General features: G+C 41.1%; 1 protein-coding gene across 8 annotated transcripts in view; it reads left to right on the top strand.

Annotated features, from left to right (window-relative positions):
* The window catches only part of FBXO34 (F-box protein 34), a 79,419-nt gene extending 63,841 nt beyond the window's left edge, over nt 1-15,578 (top strand). For 7 of the 8 annotated variants that reach the window (XM_033187953.1, XM_033187954.1, XM_033187956.1 and 4 more), the window contains one exon: nt 12,359-15,578. In XM_033187953.1, the coding sequence (XP_033043844.1) occupies nt 12,369-14,498 (2,130 nt within the window). In that variant the 5' untranslated portion in view covers nt 12,359-12,368 and the 3' untranslated portion in view covers nt 14,499-15,578. Of the gene's footprint in view, nt 1-11,720; nt 11,732-12,358 lie in introns of those variants that run through there. The other variant, XM_033187960.1, reaches the window with a different exon arrangement.
* The last annotated feature ends 926 nt before the right edge of the window (nt 15,579-16,504 follow it).

Genomic DNA, 16,504 nt, shown 5'->3' with positions numbered 1-16,504 from the left:
TACGATGAACTGCCATTTGTATAATGGATCATTTGAAAATGCTTATTACACTTTTTTTTTTTTTGGAGACGGAGTCTCGCTCTGTCACCCAGGCTGGAGTGCAGTGGCGTGATCTCGGCTCACTGCAAGCTCCGCCTCTCGGGTTCACGCCATTCTCCTGCCTCAGCCTCCCGAGTAGCTGGGACTACGGGCGCCCACCACCACGCCCAGCTAATTTTTTTGTATTTTTAGTAGAGACGGGATTTCACTGTGTTAGCCAGGATGGTCTCGATCTTCTAACCTTGTGATCTGCCCGCCTCGGCCTCCCAAAGTGCTGGGATTACAGGCATGAGCCACCACGCCCGACCTAAAATGCTTATTACACTTTTTATCAATCAGTTTCTGTGTTTATGAAATGGGAATAATAATTATATCTAGCTCATAGAGTTGTCTTGAAGATGAAATTTGAAGCTCTTTAGAGCAATGTATAACTACATGCCAACTGTTCAAGAAATATTAATGGCTACATCATTAATATTTTAAAATTAGTACTGTCATTTTCCCTTCCTACGTGACTGAATGTGGGAGGTGACTATTTTTGTTATAAAAGGATTTACAATGAGATACGTTTGAATGGTAAAATTTCCTCTGCGTTTATTTAAATGTTCATATATGTATGTCTTTAACATGTGAAAGTTAAGTGCACTTATACAAGGCAGATTCAGGTACTAATTAAACTGCTCATTTAGATTACAGAATGAGGAACTGAAAATTATATGTATTTAATGAGGAATTGGATTGATTGGTCTTGACTGCTCTTGTCTTTCAGTTCTTTTTTATTGTTAGACTTTCCATGTGTTTGTCTCCTTTTCTTTTTATCTTTTAAAAATTGCTTTCTGATTTATTTCCTGTTTGGTTTTCAGTAATGGGTGTGGAGTAGGGTAAGAACTTATGTTGGTGCCCGTTGTTTGAACCAGGAAGGAGCAACTGCATCAGACAGCCTGGAGCTCAGTTGGGAGGGACTTCAAATCAGTCCCGGCAGAGCTGCCTAGCCCAGGGAACCACTGAATTCCAGTTTCCTAACTCCAAATCGGACAGTTTGTGGCTCTACACTGTATGTGCATAATGAACATTTTAAGGCTCATTCATCCAGTGTTTTCCAAATCTCCCATTTGTTTAGTTCTTTTTAAAAACCAAGAATTATGGAAAAATTCAGCTATGTACAGAAATAGTAGTGAGAAACCCCCCACTTAGCCATCATGCAGCTTCAGCAGTTGATCATCTCATAGCCAGTCTTGTTTGCTCAGGACTCCCATCCATTTCTTTTCTCCCATATTATTTTGCAGGAAATCCCAGACACTGTATCATTTAATCCAAAAGTTTCAGGATGTTATCTGTAAGAGATGAGGACTTAAAAATGCATACACACATTTTGAGAACTTTCCAGAAATGTAAAAAAAAAAAAAAAAAAAAATGCATCCACACATATAGAGTACATACACACACGCATGCACACACACTATTTTATGGTCTGTCTGACTACTCGAATCCTATATGGTGTGTTTGGTTGATAGGTCTCTTCAGTCTTTTTTTGAGACAGTCTCACTGTCGCCCAGGCTAGAGTACGATCTTGGCTCACTGCAGCCTCTACCTCCTGGACTCGAGATCCTCTTGTCTTAGCCTCCTGAGTAGCTGGGACCACAGATATCTACCACCATGCCTGGCTAATTTTTGTGTTTTTAGTAGAGACGGGGTCTCACCATGTTGCCCAGGCTGGTCTCTTAACTCCTGAACTCAATGGATTCACTCACCTTAGCCTCCCAAAGTGCTGGGATTACAGGCATGAGCCACTGTACCCGGCTCATGCCTATGGTTATATTTTAATGTCATTTTCTTCTGTTCTCTAGCATTTCTCATTCTGTGGAACAATTTTTTATGAGTAAATCCATTATAAATTGACACCACAACAGTATATCTGTGCATATTCTCTTCCATGTGTTCTGTATAGTTGTACCAGCCTTACTCTTTGATAATGTCATCTGTCCTCAGGCCTCTGTTCAAGACTATCATATTCAATTTTTGAGGTCTCTTTTTGCCAAAAATAAAACTTGAATGTTTCTAATGATGGCTGCTTTTATTCCTAAGTTGATTTCAATACATTAGAAAATTACAGATTTAAGTAAGGTATCAAACTTGAGGCATCCAGAATTGAACCTGAAGCCCCAGTTCTGCTTCCTTTCACAGTCACACATCTTATACTCCACTTACCACTTCAGGATAAGCTTGCTGAGGAGTACCCTGCCATGGGCCCTTCAGAATCTCCTTTCCTCATTGCATAGTGTTTGGCTCCTGACTGTACACATAGGTTAGGTTTTGAGCATAGGTTTTGGCTCCTGACTGTACACATATCCAACTCCATGATATGCTTGCTGTGTGATCTTAGCAAGTTTCTTAACTTGCCTCTGATTTAGTTTGTTCATCTACAATTGAAGATAAGAGTATGTACTTTTTTTTTGAGATGGAGTCTCGCTCTGTCATCCAGGCTGGAGTGCAGTGGCACAATCTGGGCTCACTGCAACATCCGCCTCCCGGATTCAAGCGATTCTCTTGCCTCAGTCTCCTGGGTAGCTGGGACTACAGGCATGTGTCACCACACCTGGCTAATTTTTTGTATTTTCAGTAGAGATGAGGTTTCACTGTGTTAGCCAGGATGATCTCCATCTCCTGACCTCATGATCTGCCCGCCTTGGCCTTCCAAAGTGTTAGGATTACAGGCGTGAGCCACTGCGGCCAGCGAGTATGTACTTCTTTTATGGGTATTGTGACCTTGATCTTTGTAAGTTCCTTAACCCATCTCTGATTCAGTTTCTTCATCTACAGTTGTAGATAAGAGTATGTACTTCTTGGGATTTTATGAGTATTTTGAGCTTAAAACACATAGTAAACATTGTAGAGGTATTAGAGCTATTACTGTTCTAGAATAAAAACAAGTTATTCTCATCTCATTTGTACCTTTTATCTCTAGCTCTACCTTGATTTCTTTTCTTAGGCCTAAAAACAATTCTCTAAGATACAAAACCCTTGTCATAAAACTTGCACGCTTGTCTTGCTGGTAGCAGTGAAAATTAGCATTATCCCTTTGGAGAGTAGTTGGGCAAGATATATCCAGTTGTGAAAATACACTCTGACTCAAGAATTTCACTTTTGGAAATATTTTCTAAGGACATACCCTTAAATGCCTAAGAGACTGTATTCATGAAAATGTTATAATGTCCAGGTTTAGAGGGAATGGTTAAATATACTCTGGTACTTACACATTTACAATATTGGTTTTGAAGACCATGTAATAACATGGAAAATATCTCCTTGTGATAAAAAAGTACATTGTATGTACAATATGATCATAACCATATTAAGTAATATCTACTGACATTCAGGAATTTCTGTAGGGTAGGACTTGTAACTGCTCCTTTAATCACGTGCCTCCTCTCCCCCAATCCTGGATCTATGCTAACCTGGTTCCAAAGGCCCAAATTTTACCTTGAAACTAGGTGCTCTGTATCCTTTGTCTAAGCCATTATCCTCTATATAAGGCTTTAGGAATTCCAAGTATTGTCAGATTCTGCAGAATAATATACAAAGATGAAGACTCCCTCTGTGTACTTAAGGAATAGTTTTGTTTGAAGGGTAAGACAAATACACCAGATAACATTACAGTTTGGGCTCTTGTTGCCCAATGATTGATTTTCTATAGTATAGATTTATTTCTCACAGTACCCCTTGGAATGCTGATTTTTAACCCCAATAGTTAAATTTGCCTTGGTAAGCTACAAAAACAGGCACCAAAGCAGCAATTTTTTTAGTTTTCTGTTGAACATAAATCTCATTTATTTACAAGTAGTAATTCTAAACAGAGTATACCTTAACCAGCCAGTGCACATATTGCTACTTCAGTCTTGGTTCAGCAGATCCTGGAGGCATGTGGTAGAAGGAAGAACAGTTACTCAACAGGTGGGCAGGCAGGACAGTGACTTTGCCTTTCTTTGGTAAACAGCATGGGGCCTATTTCTGAAGTAATTCCCCACCCCCTTCACTCCCACTCAGTATTGCTGACAGTAGTCTTAACTTGCCAACTCTTTTGTCTACATTGATGCTATAAGCAAACTATTATTTTTAGAAACCGGGTCTTGCTGTGTTACTCAGGCTGGACTCAAAACAACTGGGCTGTAGTTACCCTTCCACCTCAGCCTCCCGGGTTGCTGGGATTATAGGGGTGTGCCACTGTGCCTGGCTTGCAAGCAAACTCTTTTGCTTGGTGCACTAATACTTATTACCCTGAATTTTTACTAACGTTTGCTTGTTTTTGAGACCAAGTCTGTCTATTTAGCCCTAGCTGGAATGCAGTGGCATATCGTAGCTCACTGCAAACTCTGACTCCTGGGCTCAAGCAATCCCATGGTCACCTCCCAAATAGGGCTACAAATACATTCCACCATGCTCAACTTTTTTTTTTTTTCTTTTTTTTGGCGGGGTCGGGGTGGGGGAGGTGGTAAATAGGGAACTTCCCTATATTGCTCAGTCTGGTCTTGAACTTTTGTGCTCAAGTGATCCTCCTGCCTTGGTATCCCAAAGTGCTGGGATTACACATGTGAGCCACCATGCCTGGCTGGCTCTGAACTTTTATTTTAGCCTATTTTTTTTCTTTCCCCGGGGTTAAGCCATTTTAAAGTTCAGTTACGTATAACTGTGTTAATGGGCCAGCCTGTGCCCAGGTGGCATGTGTTAGGTACTTGGCCTAAGATCATTGTCCAGCCAGGGATTTGTGTGTATGGTGGCAGACATGTGCAGTGTCGGGTTGCATTTATACTCTAGAATTAGTAGCTGTACTCTTATTTTTCATATCAAATGTTATTTGACACACAATGGATTTTTGAACTGGATTCAAGGTTAGCCTTGGAATCTTGAATATTATCCCTTAAGAGAGAGAGCCTTTTGTTTGAGTTACATTTTGGTCAAATAGGGCATATGTTAAAGCTCTCATCAACTCTTTGAAAGTACTGCATATGCAAGTGATGTCAGAAATTGCTATTGCCTTAAAAATATTTTTAAAAAATTTATGTTTACATAAAAATGTATGTTAAAGAAAAAACTAATGATACTTGTTAAAGGTGGGCAAAGAAGACTATTCAGGACCGTCACGATAAGTATATAGGGACCACTGCAACGGGATCTTGCAGCAAAGGAAAGAGTTTGGGCTCAACTCCAAATACATCATGGGCAAGGAACAGGGTAGGGATCAGTCGAGGGTAAACTACTAAGAGGAAACATTTGGAGTAAGGGGGATTCTGGCTAAACCCATCTAACAGGATTCTTGCTGAAGACAAGCCAGGGTGATCAGACATGACCTGGGAGATGGTGGAAAATGAAGAACTCGATCAGATATTGAAGATGGGAGGGGGTCTTTTGCTAAAACTGGATTTTGTAAGGAACTGCACAGATGGGCCTAGAAGAAAGTTCGGAATCCTTACTAAAGTTGGCCAAGCAAAATGTCTTTGTCATATGGAAGAATGATTGGTTTCAAAGTAAAAGCAAGCGTCAGCCCACTCAAGGAAGTAGTGGTTTGCTATGCAAAGGGATAGGAGTTTTATTTTCCTTCATTTTCTGTAAAAAAAAATTAGAATAGGTAAAATATGCAAGAGAGTTGTTAACAGGAACTCTGAATATCTGAAAATCCTTGGAAATTAAATTTTCCTGGTAATGCTCAATGTACTTTTCAAAATGTATTAATTTTTTTGGACTTTAACTTTTTATTAGGTTTCAGCTGCATTTTGGTGTTCATTCTAGTGGCATTTACCAGTGGGAGGCTTTTCATTTGCCTGCGTAGCAGTAAATGTGATATGCTGGAGTTTTGTGGGTGTTTGGCATTATGTCACAGGAGCAGTAGGAAATGACTACAGATTAACTTAGACATTGTTAAGTTTAACAAATTGGAATACTTCATTTTGTCTCTATCCTGAACTGTTATTTAATAATTCACAACAGCCTAAGCAGAAGTTCTTTCCTCCAGGCCCTTCTCTTCCCTCTCTGCTCCAACAAAAGCAGGCTGGGGACCTGTGTAAATTTGCATAATATTACTAATTCACTATTTTGTAATACTGTCCAACAGTATTAGGTGTTGTATGGATTGTGAACACAATGGAAAAGCAAAGTATAGTGGCTGTTGTTCCCAACTTGTCAATATTCCTTTTTAATATGTTTTGGATACTTAGTTGTCCCATTAAGCTTATCTACTCCACTTTCTGGAAGTTAGCTTCATTTGGTCAATATTTTAGATAACTTTGAAGCAGGTAGGTGCTGTATTTAAATACCATTGTGAATTCTAAGGTGGAAACCTTGAGCGATGAGCTTTTGAAAACCATACATGTGTTTCCAAAGGCCATTCTCTCTATTACTCAGTATCCATTAACAGACAATAAAGGATTTTTCTGTCATGCACCACTAACCCTAACCACCCAATCCTCGTAAGGCAAATTTAGAAGTTCCATGAGTTGGTTTTAGAGAATATTCCCTAAAAAGAAAAGGAGTGGATTTCCTCCCCAAAAAAGTCATCCCCCAATATTTTGAAAGTTAATTTGAGACATACTGCATTTTCTGACTTACAGGGTTTTTTTCCCCCCTTTTTTTCTTTTTTAAAACAGGCATGCTGTGGGAGTTGGATGCATTCTTTCTGTCAGTGCTTAGAGACATATGGAGGGGGACGTCTTTTCTTGTGCCTCTGCCTATATTCACACCCTCCTGCTCTTGGCATTTTTTCCAATTTAATAGCCATCAAAACAGCCTTTGTATGCTTTTAGATTAGTATGGTTTATGTGATCTGTCTGCCTTAATGCATCACAGCTCTGTGTAGTAGTTTTATGTGGCACTTATGAAAAACTGACCTAATTTGAAAGATAAAAGTTCTTGGAATAGATGCTGTCAGAATTATTTAATTTTATTTGTGTCATAATTTATCGTAGGTTTTTGATGTATCATCCTTCATAGTGGGGAAAGTATAGATCCAGGAGACTGTATTTCCTATCTATTTCTAATCTTAATTTTACCACTGCCTAGCTGTGGGGCTTCAGAAGTCACTTTATTTGTGCTTCCTCATTTTTTAAAACAAGGATTTCATTATATATATCTGCAGCACTTTGCTGAAGTTGCTAATCATTTGTACAATGGTCCAGTGAAGAAGGCTGTCATAAGATGGTCTCTGGAAGCTTCTACAGTTTTTAAGAAACAAATGATGAATTTCCTTACTGTATACTTTTTCCTCTCTAAAGGTATTATATAATGAGAAGGGGCCTTTGTATACTACTCTATTTTTATTCCTGATTTTTTTTTTTTTGGTCCCACGAGACGGAGTCTTGCTCTGTCACCCAGAGCTAGAGTACAGTGATGCGGTCTCAGCTCACTGCAACCTCCGCCTCTCGCATTCAGGCAATTCTCCTACCTTAGCCTCCTGAGTAGCTGGAATTACAGGCACCCACCACCACACCCGGCTAATTTTTGTATTTTTAGTAGAGATGGGGGTTTCATCATGTTGGCCAGGCTGGTCTCGAACTCCTGACCTCGTGATCCGCCAGCCTCTGCCTCCCAAAGTGCTGGTATTACTAGCATGAGCCACTGCCCCTATCCATTATTCCTCCGATTTTTATAAATAAAGGGTGGCTCTTATGCTAATAAGTGACTCCTTTTTGGAATTAGCATTCCTGTGCCTTTACTGAAGCAGAAAGAAACATGAACTGCCTTATCTTCTAACTTGTTTTGATGAGCAAGGCTGAAGACTAACAAGTTAGAAAACCGGCATCTGCCTTTGATATTATGGCTTCCTATTAGCAGTAAGAGAAATCTCGTCCTTTCCCCTATTCTGACCACATGTTGTCATTCGATTCTTCATCAGGTTTACCCCTCTGTGGACAAGAGTTAGTATGACTCTTGAGGTGTTGGGATTTATCCAAGTACATTTTTTTAAAAGGAAAGTTTAGTTGTCTTTTATGGCTTCATTTTGGGGAGTGTGTACTCTATTTAGGTGAGAGTTTTCTTTTTTAAGCTGAACTTAGAGTCTAAAAGGAATAGTGGAATTATTGAATGCAGGATTTGGGCCTTTACTGGAATAAAGTTGCTCAAATTATACCTGGTTCACTGTTGTATCTCCCCATAGACCTGGAAAGGATTTAAGGTGACAGGTATGTTGAGACTGTCCTTCATAGCCAAGCTTAGTGAGAGAGTTGCTGTCGTTGGTGCTCACCCTATCAGCTTCTAGTCACCCCTCCACTATGAACTTTTGACTTCTTGTGGTTTTTTTTTTTTTTTTTTTTTACTTAAAGTTCTGGGTTACATGTGCAGAATGTGCAGGTTTGTTACATAGGTATACATGTGCCATGGTGGTTTGCTGCATCTGTCAACCTGTCATCTAGGTTTTAAGCCCCGCATGTATTAGGTATTCGTCCTAATGCTCTCTCTCCCCTTGTTTTTACCCAGCCCTTTGATGAGGTGCTTCAGTATGGACTGTCTGCTTGACTTTTTGTTGGGCAGTTCCACCTTACCCCTGTTAGTAGCCCAGCACCCAAGTCCACATCTAGAATCCCACTTTTACATTAGATCTAACACATGACCTCTAAAGTCCCTTTCAATTTCAACCTAACATTAAAAACAGATTCTGGGCCCAGTCTGAGAAATTGTGATTCAGTGGGCCTAGGGGATCTTAATTTCTTCTAAGGGCCATTCTGAGAATCTAGGGAACACTGATGTGTAGGTGCTATAAACCTGCATTTTATTTTATTGCAAGAGAGCAGGACTTTATTATAGCGATAGTTTAAAATACAATTGTGATGAAGAGGTAGGCAACCATGGAAACCTAGCTGGAGCTTTACCCCACCCATGCCTGTCTTTGTGTGTGGGGGTGACTTGGGGGTGGGAAAGTGCCACCATCTGTTGTAATGTGTTAGAGATTTAAAGTTTTTGCTTTATGGATTTTTGCAGCAGATGCCTTTTGCTCCCTGCATTATATCCTCTCAGGCCATCACTGGTTTCAAACAAAACTTAGATTTTTGTAGTTTCTCTGTGTCTTGCCAACAGCTTTCTATTTTCTGCCTCAGGGCTTTCAAACCCCACACATGAGGGGGAAAGGCTAACCTCAGGCAACCTTCAACCAGTGAGGGATTGGAGCTGGTGCCTAAATGTCCTGCTTCTTTCAGGGGTCTCACAGGATCACCCCACTTTCCAGCAGTCACCTTGTGTGTCCTTATTGGCTATTTTCCTTCCCTCACATCTGTTCCCTGGGATCATCTCCTATTTTAATCTCGCTGAAATCTTGTACACAAAGTGTTAGTTGAACTGACTTTAAAGCTCGAATACAAATAAAAGCCTTCTGTAATTACATTAGTTTCTTTTTAATGTCCCTGTCTGTCAATAATAGCACCTAAAATAATACATGGGGGAAGAAGTCGAAGAGAACATATTGTGCAATGCAAAATGGCGCACATACTGCTAAAGTTTAAATTTGTTCATGGATACTATGTAATGAGATCATTATGTGAGAATTTATTGGGTTTTTTGACACTTCCATTTCTTTCATTTCATTTAGGAATGGGGTTGAACGGATATGAAAACCCAGAAAATAGTTGGCACAGAGAGATAGCACTAGGTGTGCCTCTTTTATTCATTTATATGTCATCTGTTCTTGAATTCTGGGTAGCTGTATTTGTAAGACTATACAGTATAATAATAGAAAGCTATTAAAAATGTCACAGTGCAGAAAGGGGGAAGATCTCTACAGATGATTAGACTATAAATTGCCAAAGATCAGAAAGACCCTGATAATATCTATTTCAAAGGTTTTGTTTGGTTGGGTTTGTTTTTTTGTTGTTTTTGGAGACAGGGTCTTGCTGTATTGCCCAGGCTACAGTATAGTGGCGTGATCATAGCTTACTGTAACCTTAAACTCCTGGGCTCAAGCGATCCTTCTGCCTCAATCACCCCATTCGCTAAGACTACAGGCACATGCCATCACACCTGGCTAATTAAAAACTTTTTTTTTTTTTTTTTTAGAGATGAGGTCTTGCCGTGTTGTCCAGGCTTTCCTAGTTGAAGCATACATCTTGGACAGCTCAGTATATTCATCCTCGTTTGCTCCGCATTTACTGAGTGCCTGCCATATGGCAGCCTCTATGGTAACTGTTTTCAGATATCAGTTTTAATCACCAGGAATAAACTTGGTCCCAAACTCCTGTCCTCAAAGGGTCCTCCTACCTGTGCCTCCCAAAGCACTGGGACTATAGGTGTGAGCCACCATGTCTGGCTCCTGTTTCAGGGGTATCTTTTAAAAAACACTTTTGTATGCTTTAAATGCAAAATTTCTCTTTATCTGGCTAAAAGATATCAGTATCCATAATTCTTCTTTTATCTGAGTCTAGAATGTAGGATTTAAAAGTTGAAGTGAAAGGTAAACTTGTTCTAGACGATCACTTTCATTCTTGGTGATTAAAACTGATAACCTGAAATCAGTTACCACAGAGGCTGCCATATGGTTGGCACCCAGTAAATGTGGAGCAGAGGATGAATATACTGAACTGTCTGAGATGTATGTGTTCAGCTGCTGTCCCAGTGAGCAAGAGCAGGTGAAACTTCACGTGCTTAGACCTGTAGGTGCGGTTGCCTCACTCCCACCAAACTGGGACTGCAGATCTTTAGTTTCTAAGTTTATTTTGCAGGAGTCCAGGCATCCCTAGAAAATACTCTTTCCTCCGTCCAGGATGTTTTGTGTAGCAGTGTGCTATTTTATGTAAATCGTACATTGACCAGTTCATTAGGTTATCTAGTATTTCAACCCCTAAGTTAATGTTTCAACTGAGACCAAGAGAGGAAGTGAGTTGCCCAAGGTAAAATCACCCTATCTAGGTAATCAGTGATGTGGCAGGGACTAGAACACTAGTCTCTGCATGTAATCATCTTTTTGTCTCATTTCTGAAATAGCTCCCATCTCTACCCCTGGCCAAGGACCAAAACAAGGCACCATCTTTCTGAACTAGTTCAAAATGGTTTTAGAATTAATAAGTACTGTAGGGTCTGTATTTAAGATGGTTATAGGAAATATGACAGTTGGCCGGGCGCGGTGGCTCAAGCCTGTAATCCCAGCACTTTGGGAGGCCGAGATGGGCGGATCACGAGGTCAGGAGATCGAGACCATCCTGGCTAACACAGCGAAACCCCGTCTCTACTAAAAAATACAAAAAACTAGCTGGGCGTGGTGGTGGGCGCCTGTAGTCCCAGCTGCTCGGGAGGCTGAGGCAGGAGAATGGCGTGAACCCGAGAGGCGGAGCTTGCAGTGAGCTGAGATCCGGCCACTGCACTCCAGCCTGGGCGACAGAGCGAGACTCCGTCTCAAAAAAAAAAAAAAAAAAGGAAATATGACAGTTAAATGTTTCTACACATAGATTATTTAGAAAATCAAGACTGATAGATGGGCAAAGTACACAAGGAAACAAGTGAAAAATTATAAACGTCTAAATATTCAGTATTCAGTGGTATGGGAATAGTTTAGGAAGCAATAATTTTCTTTGTTTTTTCTTTTTCTTTTTTTTTTCTAAGACAAAATCTCACTCTATTGCCCAGGTTGGAGTGCAGTGGTGCGTGTGATCTTGGCTGCAGCCTCCGCCCCTGGGTTAAAGCAATTCTTGTGCCTCAGCTTCTCAAGTATCTGGGATTACAGGTGCCCCACCACGCCTGGCTAATTTTTGTACTTCTAGTAAAGACAGGGTTTTACCATGTTGGCCAGGCTGGTCTGGAACTCCTGGACCCAGGTGCTATGCCTGCTTGTCCTCCCAGAGTACTGGGATTACAGGCGTCAGCCACCATGCCCGGCCAGGAAGCAATAATTTTGATGGGCTATTTGCAACTAATAAAATGCTAATTGTGATAATCTAGAAAGAGTGTTTAAAAACCTAATAGGGATCATGGAGGAGTTCTTTTTATACTTTCCTTTCTTCTATGCCTAATACTTAGGTGTCTTCAGGAAGTTCAGATTTTTTTTTAATTTAAAAGATTGTTTACCAAATGTTAACTGATGTCAGTTTCTGAAGTTCTTCAGTCAAAACCTATTTATTTTTGGTAAGAAAAAAAAAAAAAGTAGTACACACCATATGAACTGGTTATATTTTGCTTTTTGTTATTGATACGTGCAGTAAAAACTAGCTATCATGAGAGAGTTAGTAAAGATTTAGTGAACTGGTAGAAAATGTTTTTCTTAGTTGCTAGAACCATCTGAGCTTAAATTTAAAAACATTTTTTCTAAAAACAAAATTGGTTTCTGAATCAAATGTGTATTTCTTTCCTATAGGGGCTTTGTTATGCACCTAAAGCCATATTGGAAGGTCCAGAAGAAAGAGCACCCCCCGGAAGTCAGCAGGGAAACGCAGAGAACTTCTATGAACCACCAAAAGGCTATAAATGATGAAACATGCAAAGCTAGCCACATAACACCAAGTGTCTTTCCTTCAGCCTCTCTTGGTAAAGCATCATCTCGAAAGCCGTTTGGGATCCTTTCTCCAAATGTTCTGTGCAGTATGAGTGGGAAGAGTCCTGTAGAGAGCAGCTTGAATGTTAAAACCAAAAAGAATGCACCATCTGCAACGATCCACCAGGGCGAAGAAGAAGGACCACTTGATATCTGGGCTGTTGTGAAACCTGGAAATACCAAGGAAAAAATTGCATTCTTTGCAGCCCACCAGTGTAGTAACAGGATAGGATCTATGAAAATAAAAAGTTCCTGGGATATTGATGGGAGAGCTACTAAGAGAAGGAAAAAATCAGGGGATCTTAAAAAAGCCAAGGTACAGGTTGAAAGGATGAAGGAAGTTAACAGCAGGTGCTACCAACCTGAGCCTTTTGCATGTGGCATTGAGCACTGTTCTGTGCATTATGTGAGTGACAGTGGGGATGGAGTCTATGCTGGGAGGCCTCTGTCAGTTATACAGATGGTTGCCTTCTTGGAGCAAAGAGCCAGTGCTCTGCTAGCTAGCTGTTCAAAAAACTGCACAAACTCACCTGCCATTGTGAGGTTTTCTGGCCAATCCAGAGGTGTGCCCGCAGCCACTGAGTCCTATTCTGCCCCAGGAGCTTGTGAAGAAAGGGGAAGTCTTGAGGTTGGTGAACCACAGAGTGAACCAGTCCGTGTCCTCGACATGGTAGCCAAGTTGGAGTCTGAGTGCCTGAAGCGGCAGGGCCAGCGTGAGCCTGGGAGCCTCTCAAGGAATAACAGCTTTCGTCGAAATGTGGGCCGAGTTTTGCTTGCAAATAGCACTCAGGCTGATGAAGGCAAAACAAAGAAAGGTGCCTTGGAGGCACCCGACACTCAGGTGAATCCTGTGGGGTCTGTATCTGTGGACTGTGGCCCCTCAAGGGCTGATCATTGTTCTCCTAAAGAGGACCAGGCCTGGGACAGTGCTTCTCAGGACTGCCCCCCATTGCCAGCAGGAGTGAGTTTCCACATAGACGGTGCAGAGTTAGAGCCGGGTTCACAAACTGCCATGAAAAACAGCAACAGGTATGATGTGGAAATGACAGATGAACTCGTTGGGTTACCTTTTTCTTCTCATACCTATTCCCAAGCCTCTGAATTGCCCACAGATGCTGTTGATTGTATGAGCAGAGAGCTCGTGTCGCTTACTAGCCACAATCCTGATCAAAGAAGAAAAGAATCTTTGTGCATTAGTATCACTGTGTCCAAGGTAGAGAAAGACCAGCCTTCCAGTTTAAACTCCTGTGAAGACCCACTCCCAGGGATGTTGTTTTTTTTGCCACCTGGTCAGCACTTGTCAGACTGTTCGCAGTTGAATGAAAGCACAACAAGAGAGTCTTCAGAGGCCAGCCAGCTTGAAGATGCTGCTGGGGGTGACAGTGCATCTGAGGAAAAAAGTGGGTCTGCTGAGCCATTTGTACCGCCAGCCTCTTCTGTGGAAAGTACGTTACCAGTGCTTGAGGCATCCAGTTGGAAGAAGCAGGTGTCACATGACTTCCTGGAGACCAGGTTTAAAATCCAGCAGCTTTTGGAGCCTCAGCAGTACATGGCTTTTCTGCCCCACCACATTATGGTAAAAATCTTCAGGTTACTTCCCACCAAGAGTTTAGTGGCCCTTAAATGTACCTGCTGCTATTTCAAGTTTATCATTGAGTACTACAATATCAGGCCAGCAGATTCTCGCTGGGTTCGAGATCCACGCTACAGAGAAGATCCTTGCAAACAGTGCAAGAAAAAGTATGTGAAAGGGGATGTGTCCCTGTGCCGATGGCACCCCAAGCCCTATTGCCAGGCATTGCCCTATGGGCCAGGGTATTGGATGTGCTGCCACCGGTCTCAGAAGGGATTCCCTGGCTGTAAGCTGGGGCTTCATGACAATCACTGGGTTCCTGCCTGCCACAGCTTTAATCGGGCAATCCATAAGAAAGCAAAAGGGACTGAAGCTGAAGAGGAATACTAAAGTCCATGTGAGAGGCAACGAAAGGACCAATTTTTAAAACTGCAAAACACCTAGATACACCATTCAAATGAGCGTAGCCCCCTGAGTCATCACTCTAGAAGAATCTGTACTTCATCAGGACCGCATTGCTCAGGCATTTTTTAAACTCTAAATTTACGAGCCGTACAGAAAAATTGGTCTTGTTGTTTATAGTGGCATCTCACATTTGAACCCGGGTGGTACCCCACAGTTTGATTCAGTTGCTTGTGAATAACTCTGCCTGTTTTCCTAAATCAAACCCATCCTCCAGGGATGAAGACTCACCACCATCTAGGACATTCAGAAGAGTTCACTGCAGACACGCTGCAGGTAGTCTTCAAAAAGGGGTTTGAGAAATGTTTTGACCACTGGCACCATCTTTGAAATAAGTGAATAGTGTCCTGTGAAAAGAATAGCAGGACTTTTAGATGAAAAGTATTCTTAAAAAGAAAAGTCAGGCACCCCACCTTAGACCTCGTATGCTTGATCCTGTGAGATTGATGTTTGTGGCTGGAGATGGATTTCATGCCCTGTGGTGTTTACAGTGTATATAATGGTTGTGTTTTCATAGGGCTATGAAAGTACACATTAAACCTGAGCGCCTTTACCTTTAGATGAGTGCTTTGGCCCCTCTGTAAATAGCACGATTAAAATCCAGTTGTATATAATGGACAACTAACTGAACAACATAATCACAATGCAGCTAGGATAGTGTTGCGGCTATAATTGTGTTTTTTTAATTGTCTAGTCTTAAATTTGTACATCCTATATAAAATATGAATGTTTCCCAAATAAACTATGAATGTTTCCTGTATAATATATGAATGTTTCTGAGAAGAAACTCTAAATAGTTGAAAGGCTAATCTGCTCAAAGGATACCAAATAATGGTTTAACTGGACAACCTGAAAATTAGCATAGAAAACAATCCTTCATTATATTTTAGTGATCCACAACATTGAGAGAATATTATATAGTTAGGTCATAACATTCTTGTCTACTTTATCCTGTCTGGTTACAAAATTTTTTTAAAACTTCAATAAAAACATGCATCTTAAATGGAACCCAAGTTTTGCAAAGATTTTTTTCTGTTTTGATGCAGTGTTGAAGAAGGTTCTTGTAAATTGAATCGTAAGAATTCTTTTTAATTGTTTTGAATTATTGGAGATGTTTTTTTCTGTCAGAGAAGAGGCCATCTTCACTTAACATTGAAGTTTAAATTATTGCAACCCTTCAGTTCTTCCGTTTGTTGTCTGTTCACAACCACTGTATTTCCTGTTCAGGTGATGTGTTATCTAGGAGATTCTTACATCTTATCTAGGTATCGTCATTTGGGAGTCACTAAGGATCTATTCAGGCCTGTAGCTGTGTAGTGCCTGGTGGGGTTGGGAGGTGTTGGGCCCCAGAAAGCTGCTGTGGGTGGAAGATCTAAAAACTAGGCTGGCTTGAAATCGAGTACCCACCAAAAAGCCTTGCGACCAGTGTCGGCTGCAGGCTGTGGAGAAGGATGGTATGTGGCTGTAGGGGAGGTGCTGTGCTGGGCTGATGTGCTTGGTGACATGGTAGGCTGCAGCCCCCAGGCTCATCATATTTGTCTGTGACATGGGATCAAGAGGAGGCTGAGAATAGCTTTTCCTTCAAGAGTGTTTTTCCTCGTGACTCACCCAGGTGAGGCATATTGGAAAATGCTTTTAAATCCTAGCTGTCACCTTGACTGAGGTTTCCAGTGTTTGTCCTACTGCCCTTGTATTTGCTCTAAATTGGCCATCTCAGTAGCACCTTCTTAATTGGTTTGTTATGATTCGTAATTAGGATTAAAGGAGATCAACATAAAGGACCTAGAATACAACTTGCCTGTAAATGTCAGCTATGGCTGACATTGACTATGGCTCTACATTGGCCCAACATGGACATTGGATAAACAACTCTCTTGGTTGGTTTTCACAAGTCAGTCACTCTTGATCTGGTTTTCATGTGGGACAGAAAGCTG

The sequence above is a fragment of the Trachypithecus francoisi genome, unplaced genomic scaffold (assembly GCF_009764315.1).
Source record: "Trachypithecus francoisi isolate TF-2019V2 unplaced genomic scaffold, Tfra_2.0 Lachesis_group3, whole genome shotgun sequence".
NCBI lineage: Eukaryota > Metazoa > Chordata > Mammalia > Primates > Cercopithecidae > Trachypithecus > Trachypithecus francoisi.
The sequence above is the reverse complement of the archived record's forward strand: the minus strand, read 5'-3'. Positions and strand labels throughout refer to the sequence as shown.